At 32.7% G+C, this 21478-nt stretch overlaps 1 protein-coding gene across 2 annotated transcripts in view; it reads right to left on the bottom strand.

Moving 5' to 3' along the window:
* LOC132733506 (putative ammonium transporter 1) overlaps positions 1-20267 on the bottom strand; it is a 31764-nt gene extending 11497 nt beyond the window's left edge. Inside the window, exons 1-5 of one of the 2 annotated variants that reach the window (XM_060720158.1) lie at positions 20012-20267; positions 8791-8880; positions 5525-5752; positions 1970-2067; positions 1010-1147 (exon numbers count right to left, since the gene is read on the bottom strand). In XM_060720158.1, the coding sequence (XP_060576141.1) occupies positions 1010-1147; positions 1970-2067; positions 5525-5752; positions 8791-8880; positions 20012-20072 (615 nt within the window). In that variant the 5' untranslated portion in view covers positions 20073-20267. Of the gene's footprint in view, positions 1-1009; positions 1148-1969; positions 2068-5524; positions 5753-8790; positions 8881-17166; positions 17403-20011 lie in introns of those variants that run through there. The other variant, XM_060720157.1, reaches the window with a different exon arrangement.
* Positions 20268-21478: the final 1211 nt, after the last annotated feature.

The following is a 21478-nucleotide window of genomic DNA, read 5'->3' as shown; positions in this document are numbered from 1 at the left end:
TGTTACATATTGAATGGCATTTTATTGGTTTTACTGTCCTAATTGGTCGGTCATGTGTACTACAAAGAACTGAATACCTTACTCTTTTTTCTGAAAAACAATGATTAAACAAAAATTCCTTCAAGGTTACATGTAACTGTATTTAAACACCCATTTAAAAAGACATTTTGAAATACATGTACATGAAGTTGGTGTGAAGCTTTTTACGTTGGTACATTTTCAGTGCAATTTGATTCCATGTGCTCCATTTCATAAAAATATAATGAAAAAAAAATAACAACAACAACAACAACAACAATAATAATGATAATAATAATAATAATAATAATAATAATAATAATAATAATAATAATGATAATACATGTAATAATAACAATAATGATAATAATAATAATGATGATAATAATAATAATAATAATTATAAAAATAATAATAATAATAGTTTTAATAATAATGATAATAATAATAATAATTATAATAATACTAATTATAATAAGAATAATAATAACGGTTGGGATCATATAATTAAAAGGATTCTGATAATTATCTAAAAAACAAAAAAGATAATGGTGGTGATGCTGATATATATATCTTTACATTACATACATAGTAAAAATGTAAAGCTACCGGTATGCTAAAGTAATGTTTTTTTTAAAGGCATATTATGCCTCAGAAATGATTAAAATGTTCCTGCTGTAGATTGGGCAAACATGAGTTTTATAATGTTTAAGAAATGGTTTAGAGCAGTTAGATGCTTTATCTGAATGTGAAATTATTTGTTTTAAAAATAGCAAAATGTAAAGAAAAGTAGCCTTTTGATTTCCATACGACATAGTACTGAATCACTAAATATGTTCTAATTGCCGAAAAGCAACAGGAGCAAAAGATAGTTCAGGTAATGAGCCAATGTGTAACTTTTTAGAACCTTTATGATAACACCAAAAATATAAAGCTTTTGAGAAACGCAAGTACTATCATTCAGGAGGCAAAGTGTGCCTTTAAGACTTACCGGTACTGAATGCCCTCTTATTTGTATCACTGTTTTTGTTTCCTTGTGGAAGCGTCCGATCCTGGGACCTAGTAACAACGCACCTACGAAAGCTGCAGTGCCCCCTAAGCAATGCACGACTCCACTTCCGGCAAAATCCTAAAACGGAAACGACACCGGTTTTGTGATTTAAGTGGGATATGGTTGTGCATTTGTTAGTTTGATATAGATATTAATTCGTTAACTTTTCCGAAAGTTCAGAATAACTTTTCAACATAAGTAAAGGAAGCCTGTTATCTTTCTCTTATAGTAAACTAATAAAAGTACTGTAATAATTAGAGAAGATTTGGTAAAGAATTAAATAAGCGTCGTTATTACATTGACCAGGAGCAAACACTAAATCTTGATCTGAACACAGAAAATGAATCGGGGTCATGGCTAAAAGCTTTGGTTATGTGCACTTAAATCACAAAGAAGTGCTTATTCAAGTTTAAGCGGGACAAAAGAAAAAAAATACACCCAGCAATTTAACACTCCAGTTGCCAGATCTATCACGCATATATCATATTGTAAGACATGTCCTTTACAGCAGAAATACAATCATCCTATTAGACTATCCGCGTATTTGGCCCAGTTGTTGTAATCGGCAGTACGTTTAATTTGTTTAATTTTCTAATAATGAAATGAGTGAAGTACTGCTTGGACGAATACAAATGAGCCGCGTCACGACAAAACCAACATAATAGGTTTGCGACCAGCATGGATCCAGACCAGCCTGCGCATCCGCGCAGTCTGATCAGGATCCAAGTGTTCGCTATCAGTTTCTCTACTTGTTATAGAGTTTGTAAGCGAACAGCATGGATCCTGATCAGACTGTGCGGATGTGCAGGCTGGTCTGGATTCATGCTGGTCGCAAACCCATTATGTTGGTTTTGTCGTGACGCGGCTCAAATATAGATGAAAAACACGAAAAGCAATTACCTGATAAGCAATCTGACCGATATCCCCACCATAATCTTTGCCTTTGGCGAGGAATCCTCCACCCCACACCCAATGCGTCACCACGGGGTATATAAAGCCTGTAATTAAATTTATAGAAGATATTTTACATACATATTTCAATTATAACAGTTTGTTTTAAACGAGAAAATGTATGTGATTTTCGCCGCTTGGGACTTGAAATTGGTTCGCTATAGCCGAAAATTCGTTTTAAGCGAGTTCGTAATAAGCAATGTGATTTAATATAAAATAAAGAAGGAATTGGCCGGGGATTATATAATTAGTTCGTTATTAACGATCATTCGTTATAAGCGAGTTCGTTATAAGTGGAGCGACTGTAATATCATTCAATAAAACACTGGAATCAAAATCTATAGGTCACACTCTGCCATATTATAAATTTTAAGCACATGAATGGTAGGTGACATGTTCGGAATTCGTACTCTCAATGCATGAACAGGCAGATTGACCCTCATTTAGTCTGGACATACATACATACTATAGAATATATTGATATCAGTCCTCTAGCCCACCACATCCCAACCCCGATAAAGTGAAACAATATAAATAAATAATAGATAAAACTTCCTTGCTTGAAAGACTGAGAATCTGTACCCCTACACTGCTATGGTTCGAAAAGATACCCAAACGGTTTTAATGGTATCTATAAAGTAAAAATAATCACATGCGATGATCGTGGCTTGATAGACAGATGAAAACAGTCCAAGAAATATGGAATTTATATAATTTTCTTTTTCTTATTCCTTTCTTTTTGTCGCCTGAATGTACGGTGTCCCGTCAGGGCCATAGCGACACAAATATAACTCGAAACAACAAAATCAAAACACGAAATAACGGTGGGAATTTGTGCTGTTTTGTTTTATTTTATGACGTGTTAACTCAATATAGGTCATAAAGCGCCAAAACAGGAAATATAATTATGGCTAACCTCGGTTGTTACAAACTTAAAGCAACGTCATGAATCAAAACCACCTTATGCTATGCTGCTTATATTCTTTTCTTGTCCTTGTCTTTATTTGTTTATTTTCCTTTTTGTGTTTTTTTCTTTAGTTGTTTTCTGTAGTTTTTTACTTAATTTTTGTCAAAACTTACTAAAATGTTGTCCTTATCATTTACATTTCATTTTCGCTTTTCAATCTTGCATTATCAAATGTGTTCACTTTTTGGTAACTTGTTAAAATTTCAACCACACAGAATTTAAAAATTGTTTTTGTTAGATAATGGTTCTATAAAACTTTTGCTTTCTGCCAAAAAAACTATAAATTTTTGTTATGTTTGTTATTTAAAATGTACAAATAAATTTTTAAAATAAAATTGTTTCAACAAAACCATCTTTTGTTGCGATAAGAGATGCAAAACCCCCTTAAATTCCCCAAACCCATTAAAAGCAGCTTAAATAACCTAGCAAAGGAAAAAATGGGTTGAAATTTAGTCAATTGATTTAAACCTACAAAAGATGCCTCTTACGATTAAGCAGGGTTTTTATTCAAAATTGCAAGCAATTTTTTTATTTTTAGTGCATGTGATGAAATCTTTTTTTCGGGTATTAGCACAACAGTTAAATATAGGGTAAGTGTAAATATTTATGATGTTTCAAATAGCAGTACAAAAAGGTTTATCTTTGTACTTTTATTAAGTGTGTCTCGATTTAAATTTTTAAAAAGACTTATGGGGGCGGGGGTAGATGATGGACAGGAAGGGGTAAGGTGTTGTTGTCCTACCTATACATACTCAAAACCTATACTGAGTAAGACAGCAACCTTTTGTCAAAACTCTTTTCTATAATTATCACGGGCATGGTATATTTAAGCGCATTCAATAAAAAAATGCAAAACTGAAATGTTATTTTTTAAGGTTCTATTTGGTTGTATGGGAGGAATTTTCTATCATGCGTTCATCGTATTTGTGCTATCTTAATTACATGGTGTAACACAATAACCATGCGTGTACGCATGCGTCAACCACGGGACAAAACACGCACGGAAAGTATGTCACAGTTTCACATTGTAATTGCTTGTCGTATATATGGGTCGATACCTTTTTAAACTTAAATTTTTTAGATCAAATTGTAAGCGTTTATAAAAACAAATCGTCATTGCAAAAACTAACGTACCATTACGGTTAAGATATTTGAAGTATGTATTTTGATCTTATTTTACTTTTTATCTAGTCGTTCAAATATTTTGTGATCAGAAGTAAGATAAATAAAAAAGCAAATTTCCAACTTAGACAGCAGGATTTTATGTAAATTACTTTATATGCTCACCTCACAATATTGTAGTTTTAAATTCATTTCCAAAATTTTCATGAATATTAACATGAATCTGGAGGCGTGCTTCTTTAAAAATTTTTATACATTACAGGGTCTATATCACTTTTACACCCCATTTTCGGCGTCCAATCAGCAAAACATATGCAGAATTATAATGCTATATATAAAATCTTAAAATCCTAAAGATCAATGAACTATGTAATTAATCGGCTAAGGTAAATACTAAAATTCCATACCTTATGTAGACAAAATATTTGTATAGACCTATTTAAATGACCACTTCAACGCGAATTATTTAAATGACGAGGCCACGACATGGTGTTTTTTTTACCCCTAGATTTTTGATGGTTCAATTTCTTCATTCATTATACATTTTCATATAGACACGAGCGATCGGGATACTATATTTTTGACATTAACTTTTACAATATTTCCATCTTCACCGTCGCCGTTTAAGCTGCACGCCTTCAGATGAGCCGAAAAAGTTCAAGAAAATTAATATTGATAACAAAATACTAACATTTTAAGAAAGGTAAAACATTCAAGATCAATGTTAAATTTTACATGTTATGTGCGGTTTAAGACTGATTTCGCAGTATCTTATCACCATATTTCTACTGCGTTACTAACAAAGTAGGGGCTGCTTTGGCATAATATTATATTGACCACTTTTTTATATTTTTCTTGGATTGTAAGTGTCGATTGCAATATGTAAATATTTCTTTGCTCATCTTACAATATCTTACTTTTAAATTCTTTTCCAATAATTTTCATGAAAATAAACATGAATCTGGAGGCGTGATGTTTTAAGTCATATGCGAGAATTCGTTGAGTTGCTTTATTTTCTTCGAATTTATGATACCTTCAGATGTAAAATCATTGTGTTCATTAAGTTAAATTTTGTTGCGTCCTGAAACCATCAATGATGCTAACATATGACAGAGTACTATCGTCTGAAGATTTCTTGAAATCCCTGAGCACAGTCTGCGTCATTTCTCACGTGCGTTTATTCACGTGAAATAAATGACAAGTAAAACGACCAACCAAAGCTTAACGCTGAACGCGTCGCCACACAACGGCGTTGAAACTTGGAAGACAAAATACTGTTCGCATGCTTTCCATTCAATAGCATAGGCATTTATAGCTATATTTTTCTAAAGTTTATCATTTAAATAAATAAATAAAATGAATAGAAAAAAGTATGAAAAAAAAATCTGAGACTTTTTGACACAAAGTATACCAACCTGTGATGAAGAAACTGTAAACGAAGTATGCCAGGAATTCGCATCTCTCTGCCACAGCTCCAGACACAATTGTGGCCGCGGTGGCAGCAAAAGTGTACTGGAAGAAGAACGCTGCATACTGTGTTTCGGGCAGTTCATATGACGCAAAATACTTATGACCAATGAAATCGTTTCCATCTCCGAAAGCAAACGCGTATCCTATGATCCAATAAGCAACCCCTGAAACAACTGAAATTTAAAGAGAAGGAATATTTTTCTATATAAAAGTAGTCAAGTAAATGAACAGCATGGAAGATTTTTTTTTGAATTGACTTAGATTTGACTGGATGTTTTATAGTTGGTTGACTGGATAGCTTGCTGCTTTATTTAATATACGGTTGTCGATAATTGATTTGTCGATGTCTTATTGAATGGTTTGTCGGTCGGTCGGTTGGTCGTTCGGTTGGTTTGTTGGATAAATGGATGGAAGGATATATGAATGAATGAATGTCTGGTTTGCCTTTTGGAAGTCTGTTTGGTTGGTCGGTTGGTTGATTGGGTGAATGAATGGATGGATGGATATATGAATGAATGAATGAATGAATGGATGAATGAATGAATGAATGAATGAATGAATTAATGAATGAATGAATAAATGTCTGGTTTGCCTCCTTGTAGTCTATTCAATGCACAATTGAAACACAAAAATAAGACAGACAGGCGGACATATGTTTTTTTTAAAGTACATGTAGGCAAGATGAGGTTTTTTCAATATTACATTATAGTGATGACACTTTTTATTCCTTTTGCTATAAATTTCGTAACAAGTAATTTCTTATCCATTGCTATTTTCTTCCAATGAAAAGCATCTGACATCAAAATCTTGTTTCGAAAGCAAAATGTGCTTTCAACAATTCTAGGATTTCTTTCACATTAAAACGCTGGGTACCTTATTAGCAACCACGAATATAGATCAAATAAGAGTCATATACAATATTCATAAATGCTGGAACATAGAATAGATAGACTATAAATGTTTCTATTCATTCATTTACGTAACTTTTTTAAGCTTGCTTGTTTTTTTTTTTTACTTCAAATACTTGAAATTCAAAATGGGTCAGACAGAAGGCTTGTATTACAATTATATATAGCCTTCAAAAAAAATAATTATGCTATTCTCACGGCCACCTATTCTCACGATCACCGGTTCCCACCATAAAATGAACATTTTACATGCATCACAGTTTGCAATCAATAATAAACCGGACAAGGACCGAAGGCCTCATCGTCGTACAATTATTTGAAACTCAAAACCAAACTGCTTGCTTGATTTAGCGTGACATTTTTTTTCTTCTTTTTTTCCGTTGGATTAACTTTTGCGGGTTTGTTTAACAGCATGATATATAAATTATTTAATAAAAGGCCAAAAGCGAAAGTTAAATCTACAGTAGATATTCAGTTTAAAGTCAGTGCATGCTATTTTAGAGCAAACTAAATGTTAATCACATGAGAAAAGTATCCCTGAATGTGAAATGAATGGTCATAAAAGAAGCAAAACTCTGACAAGAGTATATATTTTATACTTACTATATGGGAAATGACCATTATCTTTACTTTATTCTGCACTTATACATTGTTAGCACATCTTTCCGATGAAGTTCTGTCCTGTGATACAGAACAAGCCGGAATAACCGATAGATAACAGGTTAAATTATTTTTTGGAAAGAGACTGAAACTGAAATATTACATTTTTTTTCTGTCTCAAAATCTGTTTGGTGTGCTCTGTTATAGTTTCAAAAAGTTACTTATTGGCCAATTTACCAGACCTTCTGTTGCTTTTTAGTACTGTTATAGTGATTAAGTAATTCGAATGGAAGTCAAAGTACAGCTTTCTTTACAGTTTGTTCCTTGAATGACCAATAATTTCACATCAGGCAATGTACATTTAGTATGCTCTAAAATGTCATGCACTACATTAAATTGAGTACCTTCTGTTAATTTGAAGCAGCTCTTAGCAAAATATGACATTTGACAGTGACATCCATAACGGATGGGCCGCAAGTAAGAAACCAAATATTGTGACTGCTTGATGAGAAACGAGTTGCACAAGAAAAAGCTCGTGATGACCTAGCAAAATTGTTACGCCGACGCCGACGACTAGGCAAGTAGGACAGCCCAACTATGCTTTGAATATTCGAGCTAAACCTCAAATTTATTACCCTTTAACTCATGTTTGATGACCTTAAGAGAAAACATTTGAGCCGTGTCACGATAAAACCAACATAATGGGTTTGCGACCAGCATGGATCGAGACCAGCCTGCGCTTCCGCGCAGTCTGATCAGAATCCATGCTGTTCGCTTACAATCCATATCTTAGTAGAGAAATTGATAGCGAACAGCATAGATCCTGACCAGACTGCGCGGATGCGCAGGCTGGTCTGGATCCATGCTGGTCGCAAACCCATTATGTTGGTTTTGTCATGACACGGCTCATTTAAAATATCTTAACACTAATCGTTGGTAATTTATGAACATTAAGTTACTTTAGATGTCTATAAAACTGAAAATAAAAAAGTAAAGGTCATAAAGTTAATGGTGTATGATACTATCTACATGAAGGTAAATCCCGAGTGCCCGTGTACTTAAAAGAAATAAAACAAACTAAATAATGTTATATAGTGGGCCTCTCTGAGTGAAAAAGATCTTTTTTAAAGTTTAAAAAAATATAATTTAATATCAAAGAAGCCAACAAACCGCAAAAATAAATATAAAAAATAAATATATATACTTAATTCACCATGAAAATGTCCTGGAATAACAGACCCCTTCCTGAAACCTAACACATACCTAAAATAGTGCAATTTTGAATGAGGGCAAAATGTTATGAAACCTTCAATTCACCGAGAGTCGTTAAAAAAGACAAACTTAAAAAGATGCCACCATCTCTAAGGGCAATAAACCGTATTCATATTTGACAGAAATACGATTACTAATACTACCCTGCAGTAAATAAATTTATCATTATTTAAATAGCTGAAAGTACCGCAAACACAGCGAAAATGCCATGGTGAATGACCGTACGGGTTCGGAAATATACGACATTACTCTAACCCTTCATTTGAATAAAATTACATCTACCTACAAACATTGACATGACTGTGCTCTTTTTGTTAACAAATATTGTGTGGTGAAATTCTTATTGTATCCACTAATCTGATAATAAGAATCAGATAGGTCAGGGATCTATGCATATGATTGACTTGTTCAGATATGGTGAAAATACTTACAAGAGTCGAACACATTTTTGATGAGAATGTTGGTAACGTTTTTGCTTCTTACTGCTCCAGCTTCAAGGAATGCAAAACCACACTGCATGACTGAAAATGAAAAGAAATAACATTGTGAATGAATATCAAAATAAGTAAGTAAATGAGTTAATGGTAAATGAATGAATGATTGATTGGTTGATTGATTGATTGATTGATTGATTGATTGATTGGTTGGTTGGTTGGTTGGTTGGTTGGTTGGTTGGTTGGTTGAATGAATGAATGAATGAATGAATGAAATAAGGAAGGAATGAAAGAAGGAAGGAAAGAAAGAAAGAAAGAAAGAAAGAAAGAAGGAAGGAAGGACGAAGGAAGAAAGACAGAAAAAAGAAAGAATGTAAAAAGAAAGAAAGAAATAAAGGGTGAAGGGAAGGAAGTAAGGTTGAAATAGAAGGAAAGAAAACAATAAGGGTTGAAGGGAAGGAGGAAAGGTCGATTAAACAAACAAAAATGTAAGGTATACGTGTGTGCTATGTTCGGCCTTAAATATAGAAAGACCAATACTTTAGCTGAAATTTATGCTGGATAATTTGGTACATTTTGCGCATTGCGTAGTCAAAAGCGACTACACAACCTATATCGTTGTCGCTAGCAAAACGTGCCGAACGACGCGTTGTCGTGCGGCGCATTGTCGCGGTGCTGCTCTGTCGCTTGGCTTGCATATATTTAAATAGCCAATCCTTCGATTTGAGCCGAGGGACAATGTGACATCGCGACAACACGCTGCACGACTACGCGTTCTTTGGTGTGCTTCGTTATTTACAGGACGACAATGTGACAACGCGCCGTTTAGCCTTTTGTCTTACTGTCGCTAGCGGCAACACAACACATAAAAGTGTTCCAAATCAGAAACGATAGAATCAATTCAGAAAGATATAAAGTATGTTGGAATCCAAACACCACACTGATAAGCTTAAATATATTGCTGATATCTTCTTTTAGGCGGCTTAAGTTGAGAAATCAATATTTGACGATCCTATATGTTGTAATTAAGGATGTAACAACACTTATGTGAAATTCTATATAATTATGTATATAATTTTTCTTCTAAAACAATTTGCAAACATCCAAGAATATGTTAAATATGTACTGCAAATGTTGAAACCATTGAAATAACTGCATTTCATTTCTCATAGACTTTATCGATATTTCTAATTACCTCCCCTTTATTTACATAGAATGTAAATTCGGTAATATTTTTTACTAATAATGCTTTTTGGAGTTTGAAATATTGATAAATTTTCATTTAAGCATCATATATATAAAATAAAACCATAAAAGAATTTGTGAGTTACAGAATCAGTTTTAAAAAAGGAAGGAAAAAAAACAACACGTTATTATCATCATCAACAACAACAACAACAACAACAAAACAACAACCACAGCAAAAAAAAATCACAACATAAAACAAACAAAAAAACTGACAATAGCATGTTTTATTATCGTAATGCAACATACACATTTTAAGTGAGCGTGTGAATTACCAAGTCAGGCGTATGCATTAATCACATACAACACATGCGTACCACATACAACAAGTTTAATGCGCATACAATTTTGGATGTATTCGGCTTGTAACAGAATCGAACTGTGACATAATAACATTCAGGAGCTTAACAACGAACTATATACACTAGGCAGGTGTAATGTTTTAAACATGTTCAAACCATTCATATATATTTATTCTTAGACGTTAAATCAACTCGATTGTCTATGACGTTTTTCTATAAACACTGACTTATAGGTCCATGGGACCGGGCGGTTTGTTTTCTGTATTTGTGTACTCAATGGTAGGATACTACGTCATCACGCCCACTTGGACAATTTTTTCGTCGACTCGAAGGTAAAATACAATTTATAGGTCCATGGGGCCATGTTGTTCTGTGTTTGTGTAGTATATAAATGTATCGCACGTTACTACAATAAATCTTTCTTCTACATTCGGTGGCTTAGTGGACCTTTAATATAATTTATGCATTAAAGTTTTATATGAGAACTATAATTTCTTCCAAACTAATCGTGATGTAATTAAGGTAATTTGATGTTCTTTGGTGTTTGTACCATACGTACTCTTTCCCCTTTATACGAGACTCTAGTAAATTGCTAGTAAATTGCTCATTTGAATATTTTAATTAAGATAACGCCACTGACGTTTAACTTGCAAAAAGGAATATAAAATTGAGTCTTTAGATCAAGATTGTAAACGAAATTGTTTTTCAATTTTTTTTTGCTGCAGACAAGTAAATGAGTAGTAAACACTTTTTTAAATTGACCTTTTTACAAAAAAAAATCTTTTACTTGTGATAAGTTTGTCAAAATATAAAAATATCGTTTTTTTTTTCATAATGTGACATTTAGATATTTGGCTTACTGAAAGAAACATTTAATAACTTTTTAACATTATCAGCAAAACATAACGTGTACTTATCCGCAAAAAATGACGATAAAGTAATAAAAATGTATATATTCGAGATCTAAGATAAAACACGTACACGTCGGGCTTAAATTTTCTGAAGGGATACAATAAACTATGTTTTAGTGGTTGTTGACCTTTTTCAGTTTAAACCTTATAATGCGATAAATCGTACATATCGAACATTGAACGCTTTCAACAAAAAATGAGTAAAATGAAATGAAAAAAAACTTTATAAACAGATGCAGTTATAACCAATAGCAACAAATTTATTCATGGAAACGAGATAATTTGTTTCAATGATCTCAAAGGGCTATAACTCTGTCAAAGAGAAGTGCGTTTGAAAACAACGTACACGTATGCAACAAATGGCACGTCCTTTTTATTTTGAACCAGATACTGCATGGTCTTGTACGCAAAACTGCCCAGAAATCCCAATGTTTGAAAAAGACTGCAATTGAAGCAACATTCAGTAGTCATGGGCCTTGGAAAGTGATTCATAACAAATGACATTGCGCACTGCGCATTTATGTGTTTATCACAGTTTGGAGACCTTATCATCGAAAAAATGTTCAGTTAAATCGTATAGACATATTATATGCAAAGTGCGTTAAGGTGAGTACAGGTGTTTTGTTACCTGCACTCCAGTTAACGCAATGTGCATATATATGTGTATGATTTGACTTTGACACATGTACATTTTCAACAGAAAGGTCCACAAAAGTATGATACATATATATATAATACTCATAATATACAGATGGTCGGACAATCGGATTTATACTCGGGGGCTACGCAATCTCGTATAAACCAGAGAGTCTCGTTTCCGATGCACTGTTTATTACTTATTCTATTTTGAAATATATGAAAACGAATAAACCCCAATGCGCGTATATCTTCAACTAGATTAAAATATGCATAGGAAAGGGTTGGGCAAAACGTTTTACCTTTCCTATGTTGAAGCATGGCATAATTAAAAGTGGTACACCGCCGCGCGACCTATATTTTGTTTAATTACTTTTGCTCCAAATCGTTCGATATTTGTCCTCATTTTTTTATTTCTGAAAATGTCATAACAGCATTAAACTATAATCTGGTCGATTGAGATTTCAGATAACAAAATAAGTACAAAAAAAATCATCTTAATCTTCACCAAAAGAACCACTGATCCATATTTTTCTGTCCGAAAAGTAAAACAGACATACCTAGAATTTAACATGCCGTTCATTTTCAATCTACATTTTGAACAATACTCACGCCCCTTTAAATCATGAAAGCTTCCTGCGACATATGCAATCGTCCCAAAAATCAGGACTGTTCAAGTATTTTTCGACAAGGTTCAGACACATTTTGTGAAATTTAATAGCAAAGTATGCGACTGATTATTTATGCATATTTCTGCTTCAATTAGGCAATCAATTTATTCTAGTTTGTATAACCTCGGCAAGTTTCGTTACTGTCCGCCTGTTACCGGTCGTTACGACTCTTTAGTCAAGAAAAGTGACAAACGTGCTCTTACTAGTTTGTTTTCATTAAGTGCGGTATGATATAGGGAGAAAAAAAGTACGGAGCACTTCAGACCTCATCGCATTATGGTGTCTCTCAGTCAATCACACGTATTCAAAAGACTTCAGCTTGTCTCCGTTTTCTTCCCTTTACTCACTGACAGATACGCAACTTTATTGTAAGAAGGCACTCGTTGTTGCTTGCGGTAATTGTATTTCAAAAACATTTACTCAATTGGCTTCACCTTCGACCGCTTAGAATACAGAAAGCTGGATCTTTATAACCAATTGAACCGTAACCAATAAAATAAATGTAAAAAAAATCTTTATTACCGATTATCATCACAGGTCATGGTGACATGGGATAATTCGGTTAACAAGCAATGATATGTAACACATACATGTTAAATAATCTTCATAAATTTGAATTTTCGGTCAGGTGATATATATGAGATATAGATTAACCATAAAAGTAGAATCCTGATTTAAGACTCTCTGATAAAGACCCACGGGAATTTCTGATTGTTGCAGAATATATTTACTCCATTTACAGATTTCCAATATCTTCAATCAAATGCCAAAGGCTTTCTTTAGGGATGCTGTGTTAGGCTTTCTTTAGGGATTCTTATTTTCTCTATTTTCATATCAGGCCAGGAGTAGAGCTCGCACGACCCGAGAAAGAAATGAAGATAGGAAACATGTCTTAGATCAAGATTATTTTCTGACTGGTTCACCACGTTGATCTCTCTCGCTCTCAAAGGCATCTATCTGCTTATCCCACACAATACTTATAATACAAAGCAAACTTTACGATTTGTCAGTTATACAGCTCTTATATTAGTAAATAATTATACGACAAATAGAAATAAAAAGTATCAAAACTAGAGATTATTCTAAATCACTAATTTAAGGGGTACCTCAGGGCTTTTATCTGTGTCCTTCATTCTTCAATCTATTTATAAATGTCATTTTTTTTTAGTTTGTAAATCATTATAATTTATACAATTACACAGATAACACTACCTTCTTCTTCTTAACAAAATAACAATTCTGATATCTTGATAAAAACCTTTGAAAGAATTAAAACCCAAGTCACATCAGTTGGTGAAGTGAAAGTCACACGAATAATGAAATAATAATAATAATAATAATAATAATAATAATAATAATAATAATGATAATAATAATAATAATAATTATAAATAAAAAAAAATAAACAAAAACAATCCATGGCTCAGTTTGGGAAAAAAGACTTGTAAATTAAATATTTCTTTTAATTTTGGTGTTTTTTATTAAATGAGATAAGGAAGTTATAGTTATATCACTTGAAAGTGATTTTGATCTTGATGTTGAATTCTAATTCATTTAGCACATATTTGTAAAAGAAGCAGCTGGCTACAATATTTTATGAAAAGGATTGGCAAACATTTCACAAACTTTGTAAGTCAACTGTGCTGAAACAGCAAAACCTAGAACTGAACGCTATTGCAAAAGCTCTTTTCGCTACTCAAAAGTCAGAATACATAAATCTAATGTATAAATTTTTGAATATTTGAGCCAGGATCCATGCTGTACGCTAAGAAACCCTATTTCAAGTAGAGAAACTGATAGCGAACAGCATGGATCCTGATCAGACTGCGCTTGCTCGGAGTTTATGTTCCGTCATATTTCGTTATTGCTCGGACTTTATACACTATTGTTGCCATTGGTGAAAATACTTTAAAGAAGCGAAGATATATATTTCCCCTTTTCTGTAAATTCGCATTTTAAAGGCCCATTATATGTCTAAGAAATACTTTTTGCATTTTATTTCTCTGTCTGCTTTAATAGTTTCTAAAAATTTACTCACTTGCCAATTATCTGAACAATCTTAATGTCTGTTACTTTTTAAGTACTAGTACAGTTATAGCGATTTATTACTTTAAATGGAAGTCAAAACACTTCTTTGTTTATATTTTGCTACTTTTATGACGAATGATACCATATTTAGGTAACATACGCACATCTTGCATCACTTAAACCATAATTTTAAGTAATAAAATGTTTATGTTTGCCCCTTATAAAGCAACAAAACTTTAATCGTTTCTGAGTCATGATGTGCCTTTAACATTCTGATTAAAAACCGGTTATGTCAATTGAATGACTAATAAGCATACCGTATTTCTTTTTTTTAATGTCACTGCAAATAAACCAAAACATTTATTTAAAGTCATACCGCGTTCACTGACTGATTGATTATTATTGATGATACAACTATTTCTTGCTTTGTAATTATAAAAATGAATCATGTTTGTTATAAAATACATAGCAATGATCATAATTATGCATCTTGAATTATGCGTGTTCAAAACAATATAACAACCACATTTAGTTCAATAAATTTCGCTTAAATTATTTTACAGTCACTGCGTCTATAATGTGCCACACATCCTGTTTTTGTTGGTGCAACATATTGCCTGATTAACTTGTGGTTTAAGATACGAAACGCTCCTCCGTGATTTTTTAAGCGAATGATATCTAATTAATATTCATAACTTCCGTGTTGTAACTGCGTAATATATGAACGTCTCGTTTGTCGAACACGTGTTTCGAATTTTCCGTGTTTTAAGAAATCGATTCGCATAAAAAACCAAGAAGATCTGCAACATAGACCTATGAAATGCTTTATTAAGATGTATGTGACATCTGCCTTTAACAACCGATATCTTCATTCCCTGGTCAAACGTTATTGAAAGCATAGAAAGCAAAATAGCCCTCAGATCGATATTTGAGCCGTGTCACGACAAAACCGACATAATGGGTTTGCGACCAGCATGGATCCAGACCAGCCTGCGCATACGCGCAGTCTGATCAGGATCCATGCTGTTTGTTCGGTTACATACTCTATAACAAGTAAAGAAACTGATAGCGAACAGCATGGATCCTGACCAGACTGCGCGGATGCGCAGGCTGGTCTGGATCCATGCTGGTCGCAAACCCATAATGTTGGTTTTGTCGTGACGCGGCTCATTTATATTACTTTATCCTTTCACTGATGCTGTAGAAAAAAGTATACTGAATGCGATATGTCAATTAAAATAGCTGAGGTCAATACAAGTTCAGTCTTAATAAGAAAAGGGTATTTAGTGCTGCATCATAAAAGTTTAAGTGGATTTGTTGAAAATCGGATTGATTGAAATAGCATAACGCTCATTTGAGTATAAAAGTAAAAGGCCAAATAACTAGTAATTTCAAAACAATGCTCTGCGTTATTAAATTACTTGCGCATATATAATATATAACCTACGTGGCCCATGGAAATTTGCGGAAAGTATCGGTAATGTTTGATTTTTTGTTGTTGTTGTTTTTAAATGGGGCAGTAATTTTAAAAGACATTTTATATTTGTTAGTTTCAATTACAGGCCAATCACCAGTTATCTGTGACAATCTTTTTTTGGTTGTTGTATAATTACATAGTAAATTATGCTTAATTCGGAGCAAGATGTGAGCATTACTTTTAAAAACGAGAACATTAAAGGATTTCTAAAATGCCATGTAATATAACAACATTGAAATAACAAAAATAAACTGCATTATGAAAATATGACAATAAAAGAACTGCATTTTACAATATTATAATTAAAAAACTGCGCGATACGAATAAATAAAAAAATATTTAAAAAAAAAATTAATGAAAAAAAAAAAAAAAAAAAAAAAAAAAAAAAGATTTAGAATGAACAAGCAGTCTAAATACTAATACATCACAAAATCTATAAAACCTTGATAAACATTGTATTAAGTATATAAGTATATCAGAAAACTAGTTTTAAGTCTCAGTCTTATTTGTAAGCATTAGGTAAATATGTATTAAAAATACAGTCTGATCAGAATACATGCTGTTCGCTTTCAAACCCTATAAAAAGTAGAGAAACTGATAGCGAACAGCATGGATCCTGATCAGTCTGCGCGGATGCGTAGGCTGGTCTGGATCCATGCTGGTCGCAAACGCACTATGTTGGTTTTGTCATGACACGGCTCATATATCATGTCATGATAATAAGCTTAAAGGCCCATTTAGTCTTTATAATAATGCTATAAATTTAATTTTTCAAACAAAGAAAAAAAAATTTGGTTCCCTGTTATATTTTCCAAAAAGTTACTAAGCTGAATCACCTTGGCAATTAATGCAGTTATAGCGATTTAGCATTTTATATGAAAGTCAAAATACCATTTTGTTTACACTTTGCTTCATTCATCACAAATTATTTCGTATTATTTCACATTCAATGATATTTTTTTCAGGTGATTAACAACTCACATGACTTGTTTTGAATCAAATTTAACATCATTATTCAACATATATTTGCCCTTTCTAATGAAGGAAGATATGATTCATTGCTTGGTCATAGTGTGCCTTTAAAGACAAATGAAAATACTTACATAAAATGCACATTCCCATTATTACGAGGAAGAACTGATTAAGATTAGTGTCCAGTTGAAGCATTCTATCCAAATCTATTTCACTCATGTTGGCACTCATTATTTAAAAATATAAAGTAAACCCTAATCAAGAAACTTGCATCTATAATTTTGTGGAATTATTTTCCCGTGTCACTTATTTTAGACATCAATGATTTCCAGCTTAAATTTATGGGTAAAATAGATATATATTTAAGTCCACGAGAAAAAAAAAAGAAACACGCTGAATAAGCTAATTACGTATTATTTTTCGTAAATTATTTCTTCTTTTATTTATTTAATTATTATGTACCGAAAAAAATACATCCGCAGGAAATGCACTTATTTCTTATTTTGTCAGCGTGATCACATTGTTTTAATTTGTAAAATCTGTTTAAACTTTAATATATGACGTTATGCATCAATGACTTTTTATTACAGCTTATCAGTTTCCAATGAAAATTGAGGGGCGATGATTAAAACATGCTAAAATACATAACATGCAATCGTTTGAGGGGAAATAATATAAAATTCATCGAGATGAATGATAAAAAGTGATAAATATTCATAAATAGAGGGGATAAAGTGATCGCATCTATACTTGAGTCACTAGCAAATGTATCTACTTTGGAATAGTAAATACTTATTTTAACAAAGATGTCCTTGATTCTGGACAAACACGTGAACCGTGATAACACATGTATCTTTACACTGGTATGTTTTGGTATTATATAATAATAATAATGATAATAATAATAATAATATTAATAATTGATGATGATGTTGGTGATGATGATGATGATGATGATGATAATAATAATAATAATAAAATAATAATAATAATAATAATAGTAATGATAATGATAATGATAATAATAATAATAATAAAAATAATAATTATAATAATCATAATAGTAATAATGATAATGATAATAATCATTAGATAATGATGATAATAATAATAATAATAATAATAATAATAATAATAATGATAATAATTATTAGATAATGATCATAATGATAATAATAATAAATAATGATTAGATGATAATGATAAAATGATGATAATGATGTTGATTATCATGAAGAAAAAGAAGAAGAATAAGAAAAAGAAGAAGAATATGGTGTGATGTTGATGATGATTAAAATGAAAAAAAAAAAGATTAGCGCTATTTGTCTGATTCGGCTATTCTACATTTTGTCATCTGTTTTACGTATAAAGAAAACGGTTCTGCCATGCTTTCCACGTGCTTTAGCGTCCGTCAGTGCAGTAAAGCGCTCTGAGTCACGCATATTTTGCAACAGAGGCGCGTGGTCGCGTGATTTAATTCATTAATTGACATTTATGTAATTCAATAATATGCGTGTCTCCCCTAAAAAGTTAACGTTTGCTACGCTCGGTTAAGCAGTTTTTGGTCGAGTATGCGACTCTCCGGTTTAAACTCTCATAGATTATATACAACTATGTGTTGCAAATATGTTTTGTAAAGTATGCTCACTAATCCATAATTTCGGTTTGATGCATGAGTTAAAGTATGCGTTAAATTGATCATAAGATATAAATATAAAATACATATGCATAATGCACCGATGCGATTGAAACTTGATATATAAACTTCCTTCTTGAAAATAAATGTTTGTAAATAAAACCAATTTTTTAAAGTATTAATTATTAGTGGTTGAAATTATGTTTTGTCCTGTGAGATCTTTCCATGTAAACTTTTTATACATTTAATGAATTTAATCGGCACTAAGTTGTCATTAAAAACGATCGAACAAAACCAACAAATAACATTTGTTTGCTCGACATTTTTATCATTTTCAAGGTAGACACGTCAGATGAAGGAACCAATGTAGTGACCTGTTTGACCTTGACAGTTACGGCCATATACAGATCAACGTCATACATGAATTATAAAACATGTCGGTGTTGTCATTAGAGTTTTTTTTTCAAAGTGTGAATCATATTGGTTTAAACATATTTATTTTAGCTCGAATGCAAAACAAGTTCTTGCAACTTATATTAATCACTTTAGAGTCCGCTTCCTGTAACTAACTAGTACTGGTGTCATATGAAGAAACATGGTCGTGACCCGAGTAGGGCTCGAACCCATGATCTCTGGGTTGAGAGGCAGACACCTTAACCACTAGGCCACCGCTCCCCTGTCAATCATATCTGTCAGTCCATACTAAAACTTTGCAATTCATGCATAGGTACGGTCAACGTCACTTTAAGGTCAAGGTCAACTTTGATAATTCGAGGTTTCGGTTCGGCAATAAGTATTGTTTTGTGAAAGTATAAATCAAATCCCTAAATGAATAACGAACTTAACGCAACCCAATATAAAGATCAATAAAGGTCAATGTCAAGTTTCGTTAAACTGTCTTGAAGGTCATTCATAAGTAAAGGTCACGTTCAGTTAAGTCAACTTAAATATCTTGCCCAAAGGATTGTTGTGCCGAAGAATTTGGCAAAAATATATGACACCGTTCAAGATTTCGGCTGGCAATGGCATAGGCAACGGCGTCGGCATTGACATGGGCGGGCGGCGGCAACATTCTCGATTTCTTTCATCGAAAACGTCGAGCTAAAAACCACTGGTAGGTATTGAGCATGCACCAGCTAGTGAACCCGCTGCAGTGATGGACAAGTGCTTCTATGTCAGCGACCATAACGATTATACATACACATACATTATATATAGATAACAGTGTATAATGCAAAAATTAAACATGAAAATTTACTCGAGGCATAAAGATTTTCATCTTGTTAAAACCAATGTTGTTGTTTACAATATAAACTAATAAAAAAAGATTAAAAACTTACAAAAAATGATCATCCCCATAAAAATGAGGAACAGCTGGTCGATTTCCACACCGATCGCCATCTTTGACAGTCCTAATTCCTTGAAGTAAACACTTAATTAATTGCGCCCTACTATTTCTGTTATATATTTTCTAATCGTTCACAGTCCGTCAATGTAGTACGGGTAAACTTGTATAGTAACACGGGTGTATGAATACAGGTTGATATATTTTGAAAAGAAGAAGAAAAACAAATATAATGGCTATTATATTTTGATGGTGACTCCTTCAATCAAGTGTGACAATTTTTTTTCGCCATTATATTAAGATAATAATAGGAGACTTCCGGGTGTAACTGTACTTTTGGTTACTCATCTATTTAGTTGTTATTGTTGTATTAATGCCTTTTTTCTTAGGTTTTTAATCACTTTTGTTTGCATTTTGGTTTATTTTGTATTATATAAAATCGGTAAAATAAGATACAAATGATTTTAACTCATTTAAAAAAGCATGCGTAATCTCTTCACGAAATTTTACATTCACACTTCAATAAATATCCATCAAGGAAAAAAGGGGGCTCACGATTTTATTAAAATATATCCCGCCCACTTGAATTTATAAACATTTTACGCTTGAATAACTTGAATATGCGAGTCCTATACTTAGAACATCTGAAAAGATACAGTTCAATGTACAGCGATTTTTTAGTTATAGATCACATCAGGAACTACAGTACATTTGATTATTTTGTTTCTTTTATTTGAATATTTTCTTTTTAACGATTTAAAACAATTTGTCGTGCGCTTTCGGTCAGTTTTAGTACGCGAGTAGAAGGCTTTTGGTAAAGGGGTCTGCCTCTAAGCACAGAGCTCGCGTGTTCGAATCTTAAATTGTTTTTCGATTTATTTATGCAGGTCGCCAGCATTAACCATAAGGTCTGAACGGCTTGCTGGTTCAGTTGTCGTACCCGGATCAGCGGCGTCTGTCGTGCTGAATCTTCCGCTAGCCCATTCTTCGTTCAATAGAGTAAATGAGTCATGACAGATCAACCAATCATCCCTGGTGCTTGACGTTAACCTTCCGCGAGCTTTCATGGCGATCCGCGAGCTTTCATCGCGATGTGCCGCTAGCTTTAATCGCGATGTCCATGCGTCGAAACGAATTTGGAGAAATGCCCTAAAGTGTGTGTCGATCAAGTTTTTATTTAAAACACAAATAATGGCTTAGAGGGTAGGGGTTGGCGCAAGGAGGTGTAAAAATCATCAAATTCCAGTCCTCATCACACTCAATACTAAATAAGTATGTTAGATTAAGGAACATGTAGTGGACAATAAATGAAGTACATCTAACGAATGAATAAACGAAACGAATGAATAAGCGAAACGAATGAATAAACGAAACGGGTGATATGCTGTCCATACGCAACTCTCAACAAAAATGTAAAAATAAAACGAGTTCTGATATGGTCTGTGTTGTTGGTAAATCTTTT

The sequence above is a fragment of the Ruditapes philippinarum genome, unplaced genomic scaffold (assembly GCF_026571515.1).
Source record: "Ruditapes philippinarum isolate M1 unplaced genomic scaffold, ASM2657151v2 ctg10034_1_1_1_1, whole genome shotgun sequence".
Classification (NCBI taxonomy): domain Eukaryota; kingdom Metazoa; phylum Mollusca; class Bivalvia; order Venerida; family Veneridae; genus Ruditapes; species Ruditapes philippinarum.
Note: the sequence above shows the minus strand (reverse complement) of the source record. Positions and strands in the feature narration are given on the sequence as shown.